Source organism: Phodopus roborovskii, unplaced genomic scaffold, assembly GCF_943737965.1.
Source record: "Phodopus roborovskii unplaced genomic scaffold, PHOROB, whole genome shotgun sequence".
Taxonomy (NCBI): Eukaryota; Metazoa; Chordata; class Mammalia; order Rodentia; family Cricetidae; genus Phodopus; species Phodopus roborovskii.
This window is the reverse complement of record NW_026126470.1, coordinates 18,621,241-18,637,754: the sequence shown is the minus strand read 5'-3', so window position 1 is coordinate 18,637,754 and position 16,514 is coordinate 18,621,241. Positions and strand designations below refer to the sequence as shown.

The 16,514-nt window shown below is 35.7% G+C and overlaps 1 protein-coding gene across 1 annotated transcript in view; it reads left to right on the top strand.

Annotated features, from left to right (window-relative positions):
* The window catches only part of Tmprss15 (transmembrane serine protease 15), a 95,436-nt gene that overhangs the window by 28,860 nt on the left and 50,062 nt on the right, over nt 1–16,514 (top strand). Inside the window, exons 11-15 of the mRNA XM_051191778.1 lie at nt 126–232; nt 5,696–5,836; nt 6,401–6,550; nt 14,432–14,537; nt 14,806–14,956. Coding sequence (XP_051047735.1) covers nt 126–232; nt 5,696–5,836; nt 6,401–6,550; nt 14,432–14,537; nt 14,806–14,956 — 655 coding nt within the window. The remainder of the gene's footprint in view (nt 1–125; nt 233–5,695; nt 5,837–6,400; nt 6,551–14,431; nt 14,538–14,805; nt 14,957–16,514) is intronic.

The following is a 16,514-nucleotide window of genomic DNA, read 5'->3' as shown; positions in this document are numbered from 1 at the left end:
TTAAATTTATAGTATGGCTTACCCTATATGCTTTGTCACAGAATAGAAAATACAATCAAATTTTAGAATATACTGAGATTTATCACAGCTTAAGAACTTTTATCCTTTTTTATCTTTTAATTTAGTGTAAATGGAGGACTTTCCATAAGAATCAGCTTTGGATCTTTTATTTCACATTATACAGATGTGTTAGATATTTATGAAGGTGTAGGACCCAGCAAAATTTTAAGAGGTAAGTTAAAACAAACATATATAATTGACTATAACAATGAAAATAAACAGGAAGCCATGAGTAGGATAGTTTCTCTTTGAATTCTGATCAGAATATTAAGTTGAGCTTCAAGTCACTAAAATTAAGATGGCTGTCATTGTCAAAATTAGGAAATGAGTATTGTATGTTGTCTATTTGCAATAAAACTAGTGTATTTTAAATGGTGTGAAATTAATGACTTTAAAATCAGGTGTCATTCATTCACTGTTTAAATGTTGACGCTATTCTTAAAAATCAAATAACCCTTAATATTGCATTATCTTTTTTTCATAACACTACATAGAACAATTTGTCATTAGTGTGTAGACAGTGATGGAGCTGGGAAAAGGCAGGATTCGACTAGAGGTCCACACTAGACCCATAGTCTACATTCCAGTTTGCTTAAATTGCATAGCTTGATCCCCACTGACAATGAAATTGGAAGAAAAGTTCCAGAGGAACTTAAGTAAGAATGAAGAAAGCTACATGGAATAGAACACAAGAGTAGCCAACTTTCCTCACAGCTGTCAGGGAAATGTCAGGGAAAATAAGTTTCAAACAATTCTTCATATCAAAGATTAATGATCTCACCTTGGAATTGTATGAAAGATGGAAAATGATTTGATCTCGAAATGGCTTTGATTGATGTTAAGTATTTAAGCATATTCCAAAGATGCATACTTTATTGTATATTGTTGATCTAATAACGTACTGGATAATCTGTATAGAACCTCTTATTTAGTATTGTTAAATATGACTGTAAAATACACATTACAGAAGAGTAAAGAGAGATAAAGGAGAAGAAATTAAGTTCAGAGAGATAATGTTAGAGGCAGAAGTCAACACAAAATTTGAATTATGCACAGTGCTCTAGCAGTCCAAAAGTAGCATGGTAATGAGGATGCCTGCAACACATGAGATCATATGTTCACATTCCCTTAAACAAATGAAACACACAGCTGATACTCTGTCCCTGCAGTTTAAAACTGCAGTTCTTTTTTGTTGTTGTTCTTTTGTTTTTTGAGACAGTGTTTCTCTGTGTGACAATCCTGGCTGTCCTGGAACTCACTTTATAGAGCAGGGTGGCCTCAGACTCACAAAGATCCACCTACTACTGCCTCCACAGTGCTGGGATTAAAGGAATGTGCCACCACAGAGGAAGAATAGATGGGGTAAAGGGGAGGGGGGAAGAAGGGAGGGCAGAGGGGAGAGGAGGAGAGGAGGGAATAGAAACTGTGGTTGGTATGTAAAATAATAATAATAATAATAATAATAATAATAATAATACAATAAAAACAAAACAGTAACAAAATATCTGCAGTTCCTTGACATAAAGATTGACATACTGCAGATGGTTAAATACTGTGGCTGAAATGAGTATCACCAAATAACCACGTGCAGTGTGTAAATCAGTTTCAGTCATCTCAATAAGTGCCTCCTAATTAATATGAACCGAAATAAAATACATCATGCTGATGATCAAATCTAACTCTACATAGATGCAAATGTTTTATGTTCAATTACTCTTAAAATACCTAGTTTTATATTATTGTATTTTCATATATTTAGTTTTGCAGTTAAGCAATAAGCAAGCATTGAGGTAATTAGGCATGTGGATGTCATAAGACAAAACTAATTATTATAATAATGTTATATGAAGCTAATAGTCACAGAGAAAATGAGTTTATGAAAACTCATTTAAATTATAACAGTCAGTTAAAGATTTCACACAAAACATTTCAAATTAAATATATAAATATGCCAATCTTAACAAGAAAAAAATTAGAAAGGTCACTTAAAATTAAAGCACTATTAAATAATGACAATGATGTCTCTAATATTTAGCATGTGGATTTAATTATAAAAACAAGGGATTTCTATATTTAAACTTAAACTAGAGGGTTTACATTCTTATACTGTGATGATATACCATATAATAGTGGATGCCAGCTGTATTTGCAATAACTTTATATGTATTTTTATTGAAAGGCAGCTAATAACTTTGTTTTAATTTAAAGAACATGTTTTCAAAACTTCTTTTTAAATGTTCTTTTAAGAGATGCTTACCAGATAGTTGTCATTAAAGTCTAATTCAGAATATATAGCAGAAACACAGTTTTTATTTTATCATAATGGAAAAATATGTATTTGTCTTTCATATATATATATATATATATACATGATTTTTTTCTTATTTTACATATATATACTTCTTAAATTTCTTAAATCTGGGATAATTACCCTAAAAAATTATAAGGAAAGAAGATTCTCCAGTGACACAAAATAATTGTTATAAACCCTACTAAGGTGGTCAAAACAGGTAAATTCCAGAGGTATTTGCCACTAGCTTTTAGATAGTTCTTCATAGATTGCCAAGAAATTAAGTCAAAATATCTTGTCCCTTAGGTCCTATTCATGAAGACATGATCTTAATTCAGTGATATTAATAAATGTCAGCATTGAGATAGGTTTGGACTGTGAACAGTGGCTCCTTTTCATAATTGCCTAAAATAACGTGTAACTTTGGAGGTGCTACGGTGAGCCAAGACCTCTGCTATATGCTGAGTAAAGGGTTCTGTCTGAACTACATTCTCAGCTCTGTTGTCTTTAACTTTGAAACATGGTCTCACAATGTTTCCTGGGCTAGTTTTACTCACCTTGTACCAGCAGAATGCCTTGGACTTACAATCCTCCTGCTTTGTTCACCGAAGTAGCTGGGCATCTGGGCAACAGTTCTGCTTCACCAGACTTTGCCAGGAACGATTTGCCTTCTTAAAGACATGTCATAAACATGGCCTGAAAAAAACACATGAAAACAAGTTTTTAAATGTCATGTCCTGCAGTAAGTCTCACTCCCATAGGGCAGTAAAGCTCACAAGTGCATGGTAAATACTGTAGCTTTCATCGATACACTTTTTCTACATACAAAAGTATCCATTCATTCACTTCTGTTAATAGTGAGAATTTATAGGGGAAAAAAAAGTTTGTTGCTAATTTAAGAAGTTGCTTCAGTCCACAACTGATTAAAAAAAAAATCACCTCACAAGACTGCCTGGAAAAATTGAGAAGACTTTCCTGATTATTTCCATCACATTTTTTACCAGTTTTTTTAAAAATATTAATGGAAATGTCTGGATTTTTCTAATAAGGCGTCTAGTTATTTCTCCATATCATCAATGTGTGGCCCTGTACTGAATTCATAGTTGGCACTGAAGGCTACATGGTGGGCATCTTTGAAGTCTTCTCCATCATAAACTGATGCTCTAAAACAGCCAGAATTTTTCTTATTTAAATAAAAGATAGTAAATGTCTTTTATAACATCTGTTGAAACCCAGTCAATAGAATATCTGCCATTTCTATATTTTGGTCTCTTTCTAAAGACCCTTTCATAATTTTTCTCTGCATTTTTATCATGTTTCTTTGCACACTTCTTTCACTAAAATTACTCTCCAGAGTTACTTCTTTTAGGAAACAAATGATTATTTGATCAATGAAAACTATGTAATCATATTAAATTAATATCCACATAATTGGGTCATTGCTGAAAATTATACTAATGCTTTTAATGTAATATTGCAGAAAATCCAGTTTTTAATATTATTAGGTATATTTTTTTCTTTCCATAAATCTTCATGTACTTTAGGAATATCCATAGCTTATTACATATGCTTAATCATCAACTAAAATGTGCTCATGATAGGTCCCTGTGGCAGAGACACACAAAAATTAAACCATAAGCCTTACTTTATTGGGACTTAAAAATCTAATTGCTGCCAGGAGGTGGTGGCGTATGCCTTTAATCCCAGCACTCAGGAAGCAGAGGCAGGATGATCTCTGTGAGATTGAGACCATCCTGGTCTACAAGAGCTAGCTATTTCCAGGACAGGCTCCAAAGCCACGGAGAAACCTTGTCTCGAGAGAACAAAAAAGCCAACAAACAAACAAAAAAATCTAATTGCTGAGGTAAGGAAACGATATCACCCATTGAGCATTTACTAGGTGCTAACCGCCATTCCACACGGAAATCGTTTAGTTATCCCTTAGAAGATTTCACAAATAAGCAATGCCTTACATCAAAGTAAATGGGGACAAAAAGACATGGAGTGGAATTAAATTCAGCTTTTTCTCCAGAGCCTAGATCTTGTGTCTCAGCCTTCTGGTTCCCCTTTGTACCTTTTTGTACGTAGCATACCATCTGGCACTGAGGTTCTGATTCCTTTCGAGGTCAACAGAGTGCTCTGATATAATTAATGCTTCATGGAATCTCTGTTGATTAACACTCTGCACTTTTGCCAGAGGCTTGCATGCATACCAAAAGCAGGTTAATGGGCTTCATGACCTGAACTCTACACCAGATCCTCCCTACTTGCAAATGTGGAATACACTGTCAAATACACTGTGATGTCCCAACCCTCATTTGATCCTCCAGAAGCCACTGGGTATAACACTTTTAATGTACAGGAAATGAACATGGTGAGAGGAGAGGTTAGGCTTAAAGCAAAGCTTGTACAGTATATCTCTAGAGTGATTGCAGAAGGTTTTCAATTTAAAAATCATGTTGGCTATGAGTCAGATACCCTGCAAGATCAAAGAGCCAACGTAAGTCTTCATGAGCAAAAGTTGAGTAAAAGACACACTGTGGATGGAACATTAATACACGGCTCAGTGTTTGGTCATGATGATTCCACTGGGCTTTGTTGAAATTGCCATGCTAATGTTAAATTGTGCTAATTTATAGAGAAGTACATATGTTTTCAATATTCCGTGATTTATTTCTTTACAAGAAAATAAATGGCAATGATCTGCCCTTGCTCCATCTGAAGTTTGACACTTTCAAAGGCCCGAATTTGATACATGCTCCAGATGGCCCATCTGAAATATGTGCCTTTGTGTACCTGAACATTGCACATTTAAATTTGTGGGCCTTCCCCCATATAACCCAATTCTGATTCTCCTAAAAGTGAAATTACTACCTTTGATGACAGACATGTTAAGCTGCACATTGTTGTTGTAAAACCATTTCATGTGTTGATAATTTTATAAATTATGTGAGTTCAATTAATTCAACAAGCATATCCATCCTTGGGAAATAAAAGTGAGAAAATCTTCTATGGGTGGTAGAGTTAATGAAGAGCAATAATATAATCAGTATAAATGGCATAGAAGTAATTCTTACATGATAATAATAATAATAAAATTACTATTATTATTTTGAGTTTTTACTACTTTATTAGCAAGCAGACCAAAAGAATACACTATTGACTATGAAGACCCTGCTCTAGCTCTCACTATTGTGACATGGGACACAAATTTAACCTTTAGCCCTATAACTTCTCAACTTATAGCCTTCAGAGGCACATACTTGGCAAAGTAATTCATCTTTTCCTTTCATGGATAGGATATACTCGTAGAATATAATCATTTGTCAACATTTTCTTTCATAGCCTCTTTTGTGGAAACGGATCCTGGGACAATTCGAATTTTCTCCAACCTAGTGACAGTCACCTTCCTGATACAATCTGATGAAAGTGATTTTATTGGCTTCAGTGCCTCCTACAGCACCTTTAACAGCAGCACCCTCAGCAGTAAGTGCTTTCTACTGTTCAGCCTATGGCTGTGGTTGTATTTTAACATCAGCAGAACCTACACTTTTCTCTAGTGAGCTCTTTCTAGCTCTTAACTAATCCCCTCTTTGCTTTATAGTTAGAATCAAACAATATATGAAAAGTAGTTTATAGTCTTCTGAGGAAGCAGATGACCAGCTTCAAAAAAATATCACAAGTCGATCTAAAAATTTCATTATTTTTTAATATTCAGAAAATAAATGTTACAAGCGACAGGAGCAGGGGGGAGTATATGTGGCAAATAGTGGAATCAACATAAAAAATAAACAATAAAAGTCTGTTAAAGCCCAGTACTCTAAGAAACATAACAATTTGTCATGGTTGAAACTTATGCCATGTGTTGTAACTTAAATAAAATAAAATTGAAAAATAAGTAAAACTAATCATAGTGAAGATTAGTAAAATAGAATGGCTTGATGCACAACAAACAAGCAATTAAAAACTACATAAAGTTGGACTCTTACATTTAATTCATTGAAATTGCTCATGTTAAATATTAAATTTGTGGGTTTTTTAAATTCACAGATTACGAGAAAATCAGCTGCACTTTTGATGATGGCTTTTGCTTCTGGACCCAGGATCTCAATGATGATAATGAGTGGGAAAGGATTCAAGGGCCACAGTTTCCTCTCTTCCCTGGACCACCTTTTGACCACACATTTGGAAATGAATCAGGTTTGATTTACATTTATCCATAAAGCAAACCATAAAAGCATGTACTATTATTTCATTTTAATGGACCTTCATTAATTGAAAAAATTATATTTTCCTATTAGCTAATAATTATATTTAAGATAAAAATGGTAATCAAATATCTAACAATACGTGACCAGTTTCTAAAACACATACTATTTTACTCTTTTACCCAGATATGATGATGGAGAGTAATCAAAGGACATTAGAGATAAGGAAATTAACTTGTAACCATAGCTTTGAAATGATTCATTAGTAAGTGGACTCATATAAGTTAACTGACTCTTCTGACCACTAGTCTGTCTTGCCTCAAGTTCATTTTTCAGTTATTCACTGTGAATACACAGAAATGTAATCTAGTTTTGTATACTGGTCCAGCGCTCATATTCTTGCTCATAGTCTTGTTCATTGGTTCAGATAGTGTTGTTTTAAAAACACCTTAGAATTTGAGTGTACAAATCCTATCAAAACAGATATAGATATTCTTCTGGTAACCATAGTAAGAGTAACTTGAGAGTATAGACCCCAGGGGCAATCTGTGATATGTAAAGATATCTTCCTGTGAAGAAAATGCTAGATTCCATGTAAAAACACTAATGTAGGGACAATAAAATTTGACTAAGTAGAAAAGATAGCGCTAAGTTATTATTCTGGGATGATACTACTGAGATACTAGAAGTAACACATCTGTAAGACTAATAAACTCTGTGAATAAAGGTTACAACTTAGTAAGAATCATAGTCACATTAGAGTGTGTGTGCTTGTGTGTGTGTGTTTATGAGTGCATGTGTATGTATGCAGTGTGCATGTGCGTTTATAATGCACATGTATGAATATATGTCTATGTGTGCATGTATGTGTGTATGTGCATTCATGGGTGTGTTTATCTATGTATGTGTATGCATCTATGTGTACATGTGTATACATGTATATATGTGTATGTATATGAGTGTATGCATATGTGTGTTTATGTGTGTATATAGGTGTATATGTGTGTGTGTGTGTGTGTTTATACCTATTAAGAAACAAATTCATTCTGTGAAATGACTTGTCAACATCCCTGATAAAACACAGTGCCAAGAATCTCACACCAACACTGCAGTATTCAGGGATTGAAGACACATGCCACATGTCAAAGTTTGCGTGCAATTTTGAGACCTCTGTGTGAACCCATCTTTTCACTCAACACTGTGTGCTGACTTACCACAACATTCCTTCAGGTGACAAGAACCTAGTCATCTTAGTTATGATGTAACCAGTATGTAAAGCTATTTTGAATGTAGTAATGTATGTCCACACCCCTGACTCAATTACCCATTTCTGAATAATTTATCCAATAAACCATTATAGCACTAAAAATCTAAGCACATGTACACTGTAATTTCCTTTTAATGACCTGAAAAAGCAAGTGGTAGACTTAATGTGAACTGTGACTGATATACAGCAAAAGGATGTTGAAAATTTAGTGTTTTTAAAGATAGAAGCTTATTTGACTCTGGTTCTTTAAACAGAAACATCCTGATAATAGAAAATACGATTTATTAACCTGACTGTATTTAATGCATTTTCACAGCAATCACAAAAGCTACCTTTTATTTTTTTTTTTCTTTTACTCATTTTTGACACCTAAGTCATATAAAGATGCTCATAATACATATGGGGATTAAAAATAAAAACATATTTTCTGGTTTCAAAGATCACATGTTCTATTCAAATTTTTGAAAATAATAAGCAGCTGCAGTTGCAAGAAGAGTAATTTTGGTACATGTGTATGAAAAACCTGAAAAAGTATAAAGCTTTGGAAGTAGAATTAGGACAGAGAGTGCTAATTAATACAAGACAATTACTTTAGATGTCAGTGAAGGAGTGACATGAACCAAATTTCTAGGGGATCACAGGAGGCAGCTGCACATGTACTAGACAGAGGGAGCAAAGACAGCTAAGAGAAGAGATTGTTGGTCCCTTTGAGAAAAATCCATTAACCCGCGAGGCTGGGATGCAGTGGGGTGGGCAGTGAGGCTCCTTGTCTATGAGGAAAAGCCATTAGGCCTGTTAGGCTGGTGTTGTGTGTTGCTGTGCAGCTGGGTGTCTGGCCCCTGTTGTCCTTCCTTCCTTCCTTGCTCCTGTCCTTATTCTCTCCTGCTCTTCTCCTCTTGCTCCTTCTTCCTTCCCAGACTTTTCCTTCAACACATTCTCTCTGCCTTCCAGGCCTGCCTATCCTTTCCCCTCCCTTGCTGTTGGCCATTCGGCTCTTTATTAGACCATCAGGTGTTTTAGACAGGCAAAGTAACACAACCTCACAGAGTTAGACAAATGCAGCGTAAAAGGACGTAGCACACCTTTGCATCATTAAAGCAAATGTTCTACAGCATACGCAAATGTAACACACCTTAAAATAATTTTCCACAACAGGCTGGGATGCAGTAGGATGAACAGTGAGGTGTTTCTGATGTTGGCTGTCTATGGTGCTATATTTCATGCTGAGGATAAGGAGGAACTGACTTAAGGTCCAGCACAGGGAAGTGTTAGGGTGCATGCTAACTAAGAGGACCAGCACAGGACCATCAGTTCCACACTGTCCACTGACCCTGAGAAGGGGTCACGGGACTTGAATCAGAGAGCAAAAGTGGTGAGAAGTTAGATTTTTGACTGTAATTTAAAAGAAAAATTAGTTATAATTACTTATCATTAGTTATTAATAACTAATAGCTATTAATTTAAAACAAAACATTACATACCATTATAGACATATGCATACTAATGTGTTCTGCACAGATGGCTACTTCCATAAGACCAATGGTATTTAATATTGAAAATGATGACTTATGAGTGATTTCACATGGTTAAACTACTAAATCACCCAGATGAAGACTACCCCTTAGGCTGATAATCACCTTTGCCCTAAAAAGACATCCTGAGACATCCAAATAACAGGTGATGATATCTATACCACATTTAAACAATAGGAGCTAGATGAATGCTCAAGAAAACAGTAGTGCTTATTGACTACGGCAGATGTGTTATGCAGTTGAAATTCTTGATGTTAAAACGATCATTTTCCTACTTTTGTGTCATCCCAATAAAGATAAAAATCATGTCAGTGCTATTTTAAAGTGTCTAAGTGCATTGCAGGAGGGGGAAATGATTCCAGCGTGCCAGCAGAATAAATGACTAAAGAAACCAGATGAAAATGGCCAGAGTGAAGTGGGATGAGTGTCCGACAGAAACCTTAAATGCTTGGGAGGGAAATGGAGTCTCGCGAGAAAGGTATGTAGCAGGAGTTATGAAAATTAGACAAGAGCAAGCAGGTCAGAGCGCAGTAAGTAATGAGGGCGACGGTAGGGCATAATGTCTCTCTGACTCTCCTAGCTGTGATTTCATAATCTACCAGTCATTCACCTCCAGGGGTATTTTTCTTCCAACTGGCTTTTTTTTTTTTTTAATGTGTCAGAACATTGTACCTCTGAAATGCAAGCCAATTAAACCTCTCCTGCCGTTCTTCTTATCTACGCAGGGTGCTTTTGTTCTTAGCCTTCACTTTAAATGACACGGGAGCATAAATGGAACAGATAAACTTTGAATTAGCATCACGTTAGGAAAGAACATCTAAGTGCTCAACTTTTTCCACGTCTTCTAAAGAACTCACTTTTGGGGGAGCCTCTGCTCCTCAATCTTTGCCCTGCCAGCTCTCAGAAAGTCTCTGTACCTCTTAAAAGTAAAGGGAATTGGAAGGTGGTGACATTGATGCAGGGCAATGCTTTGGCATGCTAAAAGAGGGACTGTTCGCTCTGAACATCAGGGGCAAATGAGGTTATGAGCATTTAAAAAAAAAAAAAGACTTTGCAAATGGAGGAGTCACAATGGGTTAGGTGGTCTTAGGTTCCTTTTCTCCTCTTTTCAACACAATGCCAATTGCTTCCTTCCTTCCTTTCTTTTTCTCCCATCCACATATAATTATTTATTTTATTTTATCATTATTTTCTTATTTTACATATCGATCCCAGTTCCCTCTCACTCCCTTCCTCCCTTGCTTCCGACCCCTCCCTCATCCCATCTCCCCCACCCCATCCAACCCCCCTGCACTGCACAGGGAGGGTGATGTCTTCCAGGAGGAATCATCAAAATCTGCCAAGTCATTTGAAGTAGGGACTAGGCCCTCCCCTTGCCTCTAGGCTAAGGGAGTATCCCTCCATGGGGAATGTGCTCCCAAAGTCCTTTCCTGCACCAAGGATACATCCTGGTTCCACTGTCAGAAGTACCTTAGACTGCCCAAGCCTTCTAACTGAGACCCACATTCAGGGGATCTGAGTCTGTAAGAGAAAACTGACTCTAGAGAAATGTCCAGAGACCTACAAGGGTGATCCCAACTAACAATTTGAGCAACAATGGAAAGGCTACCTTAAATGCCCTTCCCTGATAATAAGATTGATAACTAACTTATCTGCCATCATAGAGCCCTCATCTAGTAGCTGATGGAAACAAAAGCAGACATCCACAGCTAAACACTGAGCCGAACTCCTGGAATCCAGTTGTAGAAAGGGAGGAGTGATAACAAAAGGAGTCAATGCCAGGCTGGAGAAACCCACAGAGACGCCAATTGTTTTCAATGCTGTGAAAGGTAGCACTGCATAGAATGGAAATCATTAAAATTAAGACACTGACGTCTTAGCTAGAGCAAAATTTTATTGCTCCCTCCTCCATTTAGGTAAATTATTTTTCTTCTCCATGCCAATTCCTTTCTTTAGAAAATATGATTGATAATAATAATAGTTGAATGTTTAAGATTTATAAACATTCAATTCATCTCTATGTTCTAGAAACATCAGGAAAATACCGCCAGGTATGTTCTAGAAACATCAGGAAAAAAGAGTGCCATATGATGCTAAAACTATTTTCTTTCCATGACTCATAAGTATTCAAGAGATAACACTTGTCCATGATTCTGTTATAAGTTTCTGTCTGGGAAGAAAACAGATGTCTGGCTAATATATATATGTGTGTGTGTGTGTGTGTGTGTGTGTGTGTGTATGTTTGTGTATGTCTATATATGTGTGTGTGTGTGCACATATATATGTGTATATGTATACATATATAATTTATTATTATTTTATATATCTGCATTTCAACTTAGCTAATTACTTTCTTAGTGTAATTTATATTTTTTAAAGTAGTATTCTTCCCATTTGTCTATTCTTTCTTGCTATATTAAATTTTAGAAAATAATATTACATTATCATACTTAAAGAAACTAAATTTAAAACAGTCTTTTTACTAAAACTTTCAGTAATATTTATCTAGTAGATTCAGCTATCGTATACCCATCCTAAGACTCACAAAGCCATTTAAGTCAACCTAGCGTCTTCTTGAAACAGGCCTCCAGTTTTCTAGAACACATTATCTCCCTGGGCTGTGATGTCTACATGAGCACCAATGTATGCCCAGAATTTATGGTTTTAATTGGGGTGTTGGCTGGAGAGAGTTTAAATTCAGTCCAGGGAGGAACAAACAGAAAAGATGTCAGAAGGAAGATGAAAGAAAAGTCTAATGACTAGAGAAAAAGTTCCTTGTGTGCTTGAATTAGCAAAATTTACTTAGTTTTCTGGCTTTAATCTTACTTTAAGTTAATTTCAAGAGATCTAAAATGCATCTCAAGAAAATTAAAGAATTTAAAAGGTTATCAATTAGCCATAGAACTCCTGTAAGGTGGTGTAAAATATCTGATGAGTCATTTCTTCTAGGACTTTAAAATGTGAATTCAAGTCAAATTGACATGACAATATATTAAACAACATGTACCTTACCCAAATGGAAAATACAAAAATTATCAAGATATTACTAATTTTCCCCAAATTCTTTAATAAGTACAATAAGTATATACTACAGGCCTAGGGAACTAGTTTAATGGGTAAAGTGTTCACCAGGCAAAAAGAAGGCCCTGAACTAGATTCCCTAGCACTTTTGTAAAAAGCCTGGGTAGGCACAAAAAAAAAAAAAAAAAAAAAACCATGGAAACCACTAGCCTGGCTCATGGGAGCAGAGTCTGAACCAACAACCAGGGAACTTGCATGGGACCAACTAAGGCACTCTGATATATGTGACAGTTGTATAGTTTCTTCTGTCTGTGGGACTCCTGGTCTTGGGAGCAGGGCTGTCCCTGGTGATTTGACTGGCTCTGGGGAACCTATTCCTCATCCTGGGTTGCCTGGCCCAGCCTTAATACAGGGGGAGGTGCTTGGTCTTACAGCAGCATGATATGCCATGCTTTGCTGATGCCCATGGGAGGCCTGTCGGAGTGCACCTGTCTGAGTGATTTGAGAGAAATGCAGAGGACAAGAGAGGAAGAAAGTAGAAGAGGAGGGAGGATAGACTATGGTTGGGATGTAAAATTATCTAATGAGTTAATGAAGTAAATTCATGTACCAATTGTACAGCTCTAATATATATTACCACTAAATGACTGAATTATAGATTTAGAACTTTGCACATGGTAAGTAGGTAGACTGACTGTGATGGTTGAACATGCTAAGAAATGCCAACACCATGTGTGCTTCTAGTACACAAAAAACAACTAACTTGGAAAATTTCAGAGCACTTAGACCACCTCAGCATGTATTTCTTTCTTCTCATGCCCTAAGTAACTAAAAGCAGGAGAATTCAAAATGGATTTGCTTGTGGGCTCTTAGACAATAGGTGCTGGGAGTTGTGCTTTGACTCTGAAGCTGATCTTTTACATAGCTTTGTACACATGAGAGCAGACACAGCTAAAGTATTCATGAAATAGTACAACACATATAAACTGCGAGTAATCTGTTACTAGTATAAACTGTTAAACACATTTATTTCGTCATGCATTTTCTAATATAAAACTAATGTGTGTGCATATATTACATTTATGAGCCATTAAGCATGATCTCACCTTGATAGAACGCTCATATATTCTGAACAATTTTTGCCTCATTGGTCTAAATTTGTGTTTATAAGCAGTTCTACTTGTATTTATCTTCTTCATATCTTATTCTTACTCTGCATATTACAAATGAATGAGATTGCATTTTATAGGCAACATTATCTATATTTTTCTCTTGGAAGGTACAGGAGTGAAGATGTTGATTTCAAGCAAACATTTTTGAGTAGTTCAGAAAAATATGCACGGGAATCAAATTCTATTAGTCCTATATTTCATTTACTTTGTAGCAAAGTTTGCTGCATGATTCCTGCTTCTGTCTTAATATATGAGTTTCCAGCTAAGAATGCAGTAAATTCCCACAAGAGAATGTGCAAAGTATTCTTACCTAACTGTACTTCGCACACTTGGAATGAGTCAAATCATTGGCTCGAATAATGAAATCTAGACCTGAAAGCACTTATGCAGTATCTTGTGCTATTTCAAAAGCTTTTATATGGATTAGCATGCTGCCCGCTCCACAGTGATCTGATTAGTTATCATTCAGAGGAATACAGAAATACAAAACCCTTATAAAACCAGGCATCTTCTTATGTAAAGATATGCAGTGCAGTCAATGGGCTATAAAACCCATTGTTCTTTGGAACATTTAGCCTTGTCATCAAATGTATGCTTAAATAATTGTATATCCCTTGAGTTAACCAATCAGTATATCTAGATACAATCAGCCATGTGCTGATTACCTTTCAAGCTGTGAGTTTATCAAGATGTATAGAAAAATAGAATTAAAGTGAGAAGCCCAAAGTTGAGTGAACTTCCTAAACAATTTATTATGATGAAGTCAATCATTCTGGACTCAAGTCTGGTGCCTCATCCAATGTGCAAAAATGCATGTCCTAATGCTTCATCTTAAATAAGTGCCTACTTTAATCAACTAAAATCCATGGTTGTCTTTACAGGATTTTGCATTTCTACACCAACTGACCAAGGATGGAGAACAGAAAGAATGGGGCTTTCAAGCCTCTATTTAGAGCTCACTTCAGAGCCTGTCTGCCTTCATTTCTGGTATGTTTCCTGCCAGGTCCTTAAGTAGGACATACTTAAATGCTATCTTTGTAAATGGTTAATGATGCTTTTGCTAGGGAACCAACCTGATTTCACTATGATAGAAAAAGTTCATTCATTATTTTTTTCAAGTGATAGAACAGCAAGTGTTGGTAGATGCCCCCTTACTTCCTTCCCCAGAAACAACCAAAGAAACCAAAAATATTTTAAATACAAGAAACTATGTAGAAAGAATCAAAATTAATGTCATTGCTTATTTCCAAACTAGGTATTACATGTGTTGTGAAAGTGTCTACAACTTGAGCATTCATATCAGCAGTGATGAAACTAAAGACAAGACAGTTTTTCAAAGGACAGGAAATTATGGGATGAATTGGAATTACGGTCAAGTCACAATAAATGAGACAGTGGAATTTAAGGTTTGTAAAAATACTTTGTAATTTCTGTTTGTATATTTTGGTGACTGTGATTATACTTGACAATGATAGGGTGAAGCATTTTCTGGAGAAAATCTATCTAGTGACTTTCCCTTCTGTACTAATCTACCTTTTTTTTTTTTCATTTAGGAAACTTATTCACTGACGTATTATATAATACTTTTGAGGAATTGTTTGTGATATTAAGATACTGTTTATAATGGCACACGAAGCCATAGAAAAGACAACTTCATCTCCCTTCATCAACACTTCCTTCTATTCTTCTGCCTTTACTGAGCTCGACACATCACAGAAAATTGACATTTCATAGTTGTGTATCCAAGCCCATCAATATCCACCAAGTGACCCCACTCTGACTTAATCTCCATGGATTTCCTTTAGAAAGAAATTTTATGAGCCATATCATTGGGAAGTCTCTGATCATTTATTCTGCATTAAGTTGAATTAATTTTTCCAGATAAGATTTTAATGTCTTCATTTCCTAAGGGTTGTTGCTATTAAACTATAGGATAATGTGCCCTATTAGTTTAACCAAATTAACAATGTTTTAATTGAGTAATTTGAAACAAGTTAGTATCACTTTTAGAAGATGTATATTTGAACAGACAATGTCATCACCAGAGGCATAGAGTCTCTGCTCCAACATAATCAGTGGCCCTTGTCTGAATTCTTCCTGTCATCTTTCCCTTTATTTTTTCTTATTCTAGTCTTCATGTTGAAATTTTCCTCTTTAATTTTGTTTGTAATTAGAATAAGGGAAAATGGAACATCAAATAGAAAAGAAGGACATGAATAAAATGAGGAAATCGGTATTTCTGCAAACAGTTCTGCCCATTGAGCTTCCTTTCTAACCTTGTAATGATTCAGGATTTTGGAGTTAGCTCAACAAACAGATAGACACTGCCCCATCTCACTTACACAGTGATGATAATTTATTCGTGATTTAATTTCAAGGGTTTAGTTAATTGGAGTCCTAAAGCTTGTAATGTAAAGTTTGAAAGAAATAATTCCCATCGCACAAACCTTATTACAGTGTACTGTTACAATTATGCTTTGAGATATTAATCCTGGGGACATATGAACTAACATCTACTCACCATAGACAGGGAAGTGATGACAGGCCAAAGTAAGGATACCAGCAAAATACAACTTGTCGACCAATGAAATTCATTGGGATTATTCGTAGGAGTGTGGCTGAAGGGTACTTACAGGAACAGAAATATCTCAAAGACAACTTCATGACACAGCATAGATGGTGGGTCATAGAAGCTGGAACCTTGAAACCTTTTCCAGTTGGCTCTACTGACATGACCCTATCTTGGTAGCTTAGCTTTTCTGAGAATGTCTCCCAACAATTCTTACAACTTAGGAAAACCTTGAGGAGAAATGGCCTTGTAAACCTCATCACTTTGAGGGAATTCTTGGATCAATTGAGTGGTCTGCTTCCTGAGTTTGAAAGAATTTCCCTGCAGGATGGGATGTTTTACCTTACTTTAGAATACCCTGACTTTTAAGGAATTTCCTTGCAAGATGGAGGAAA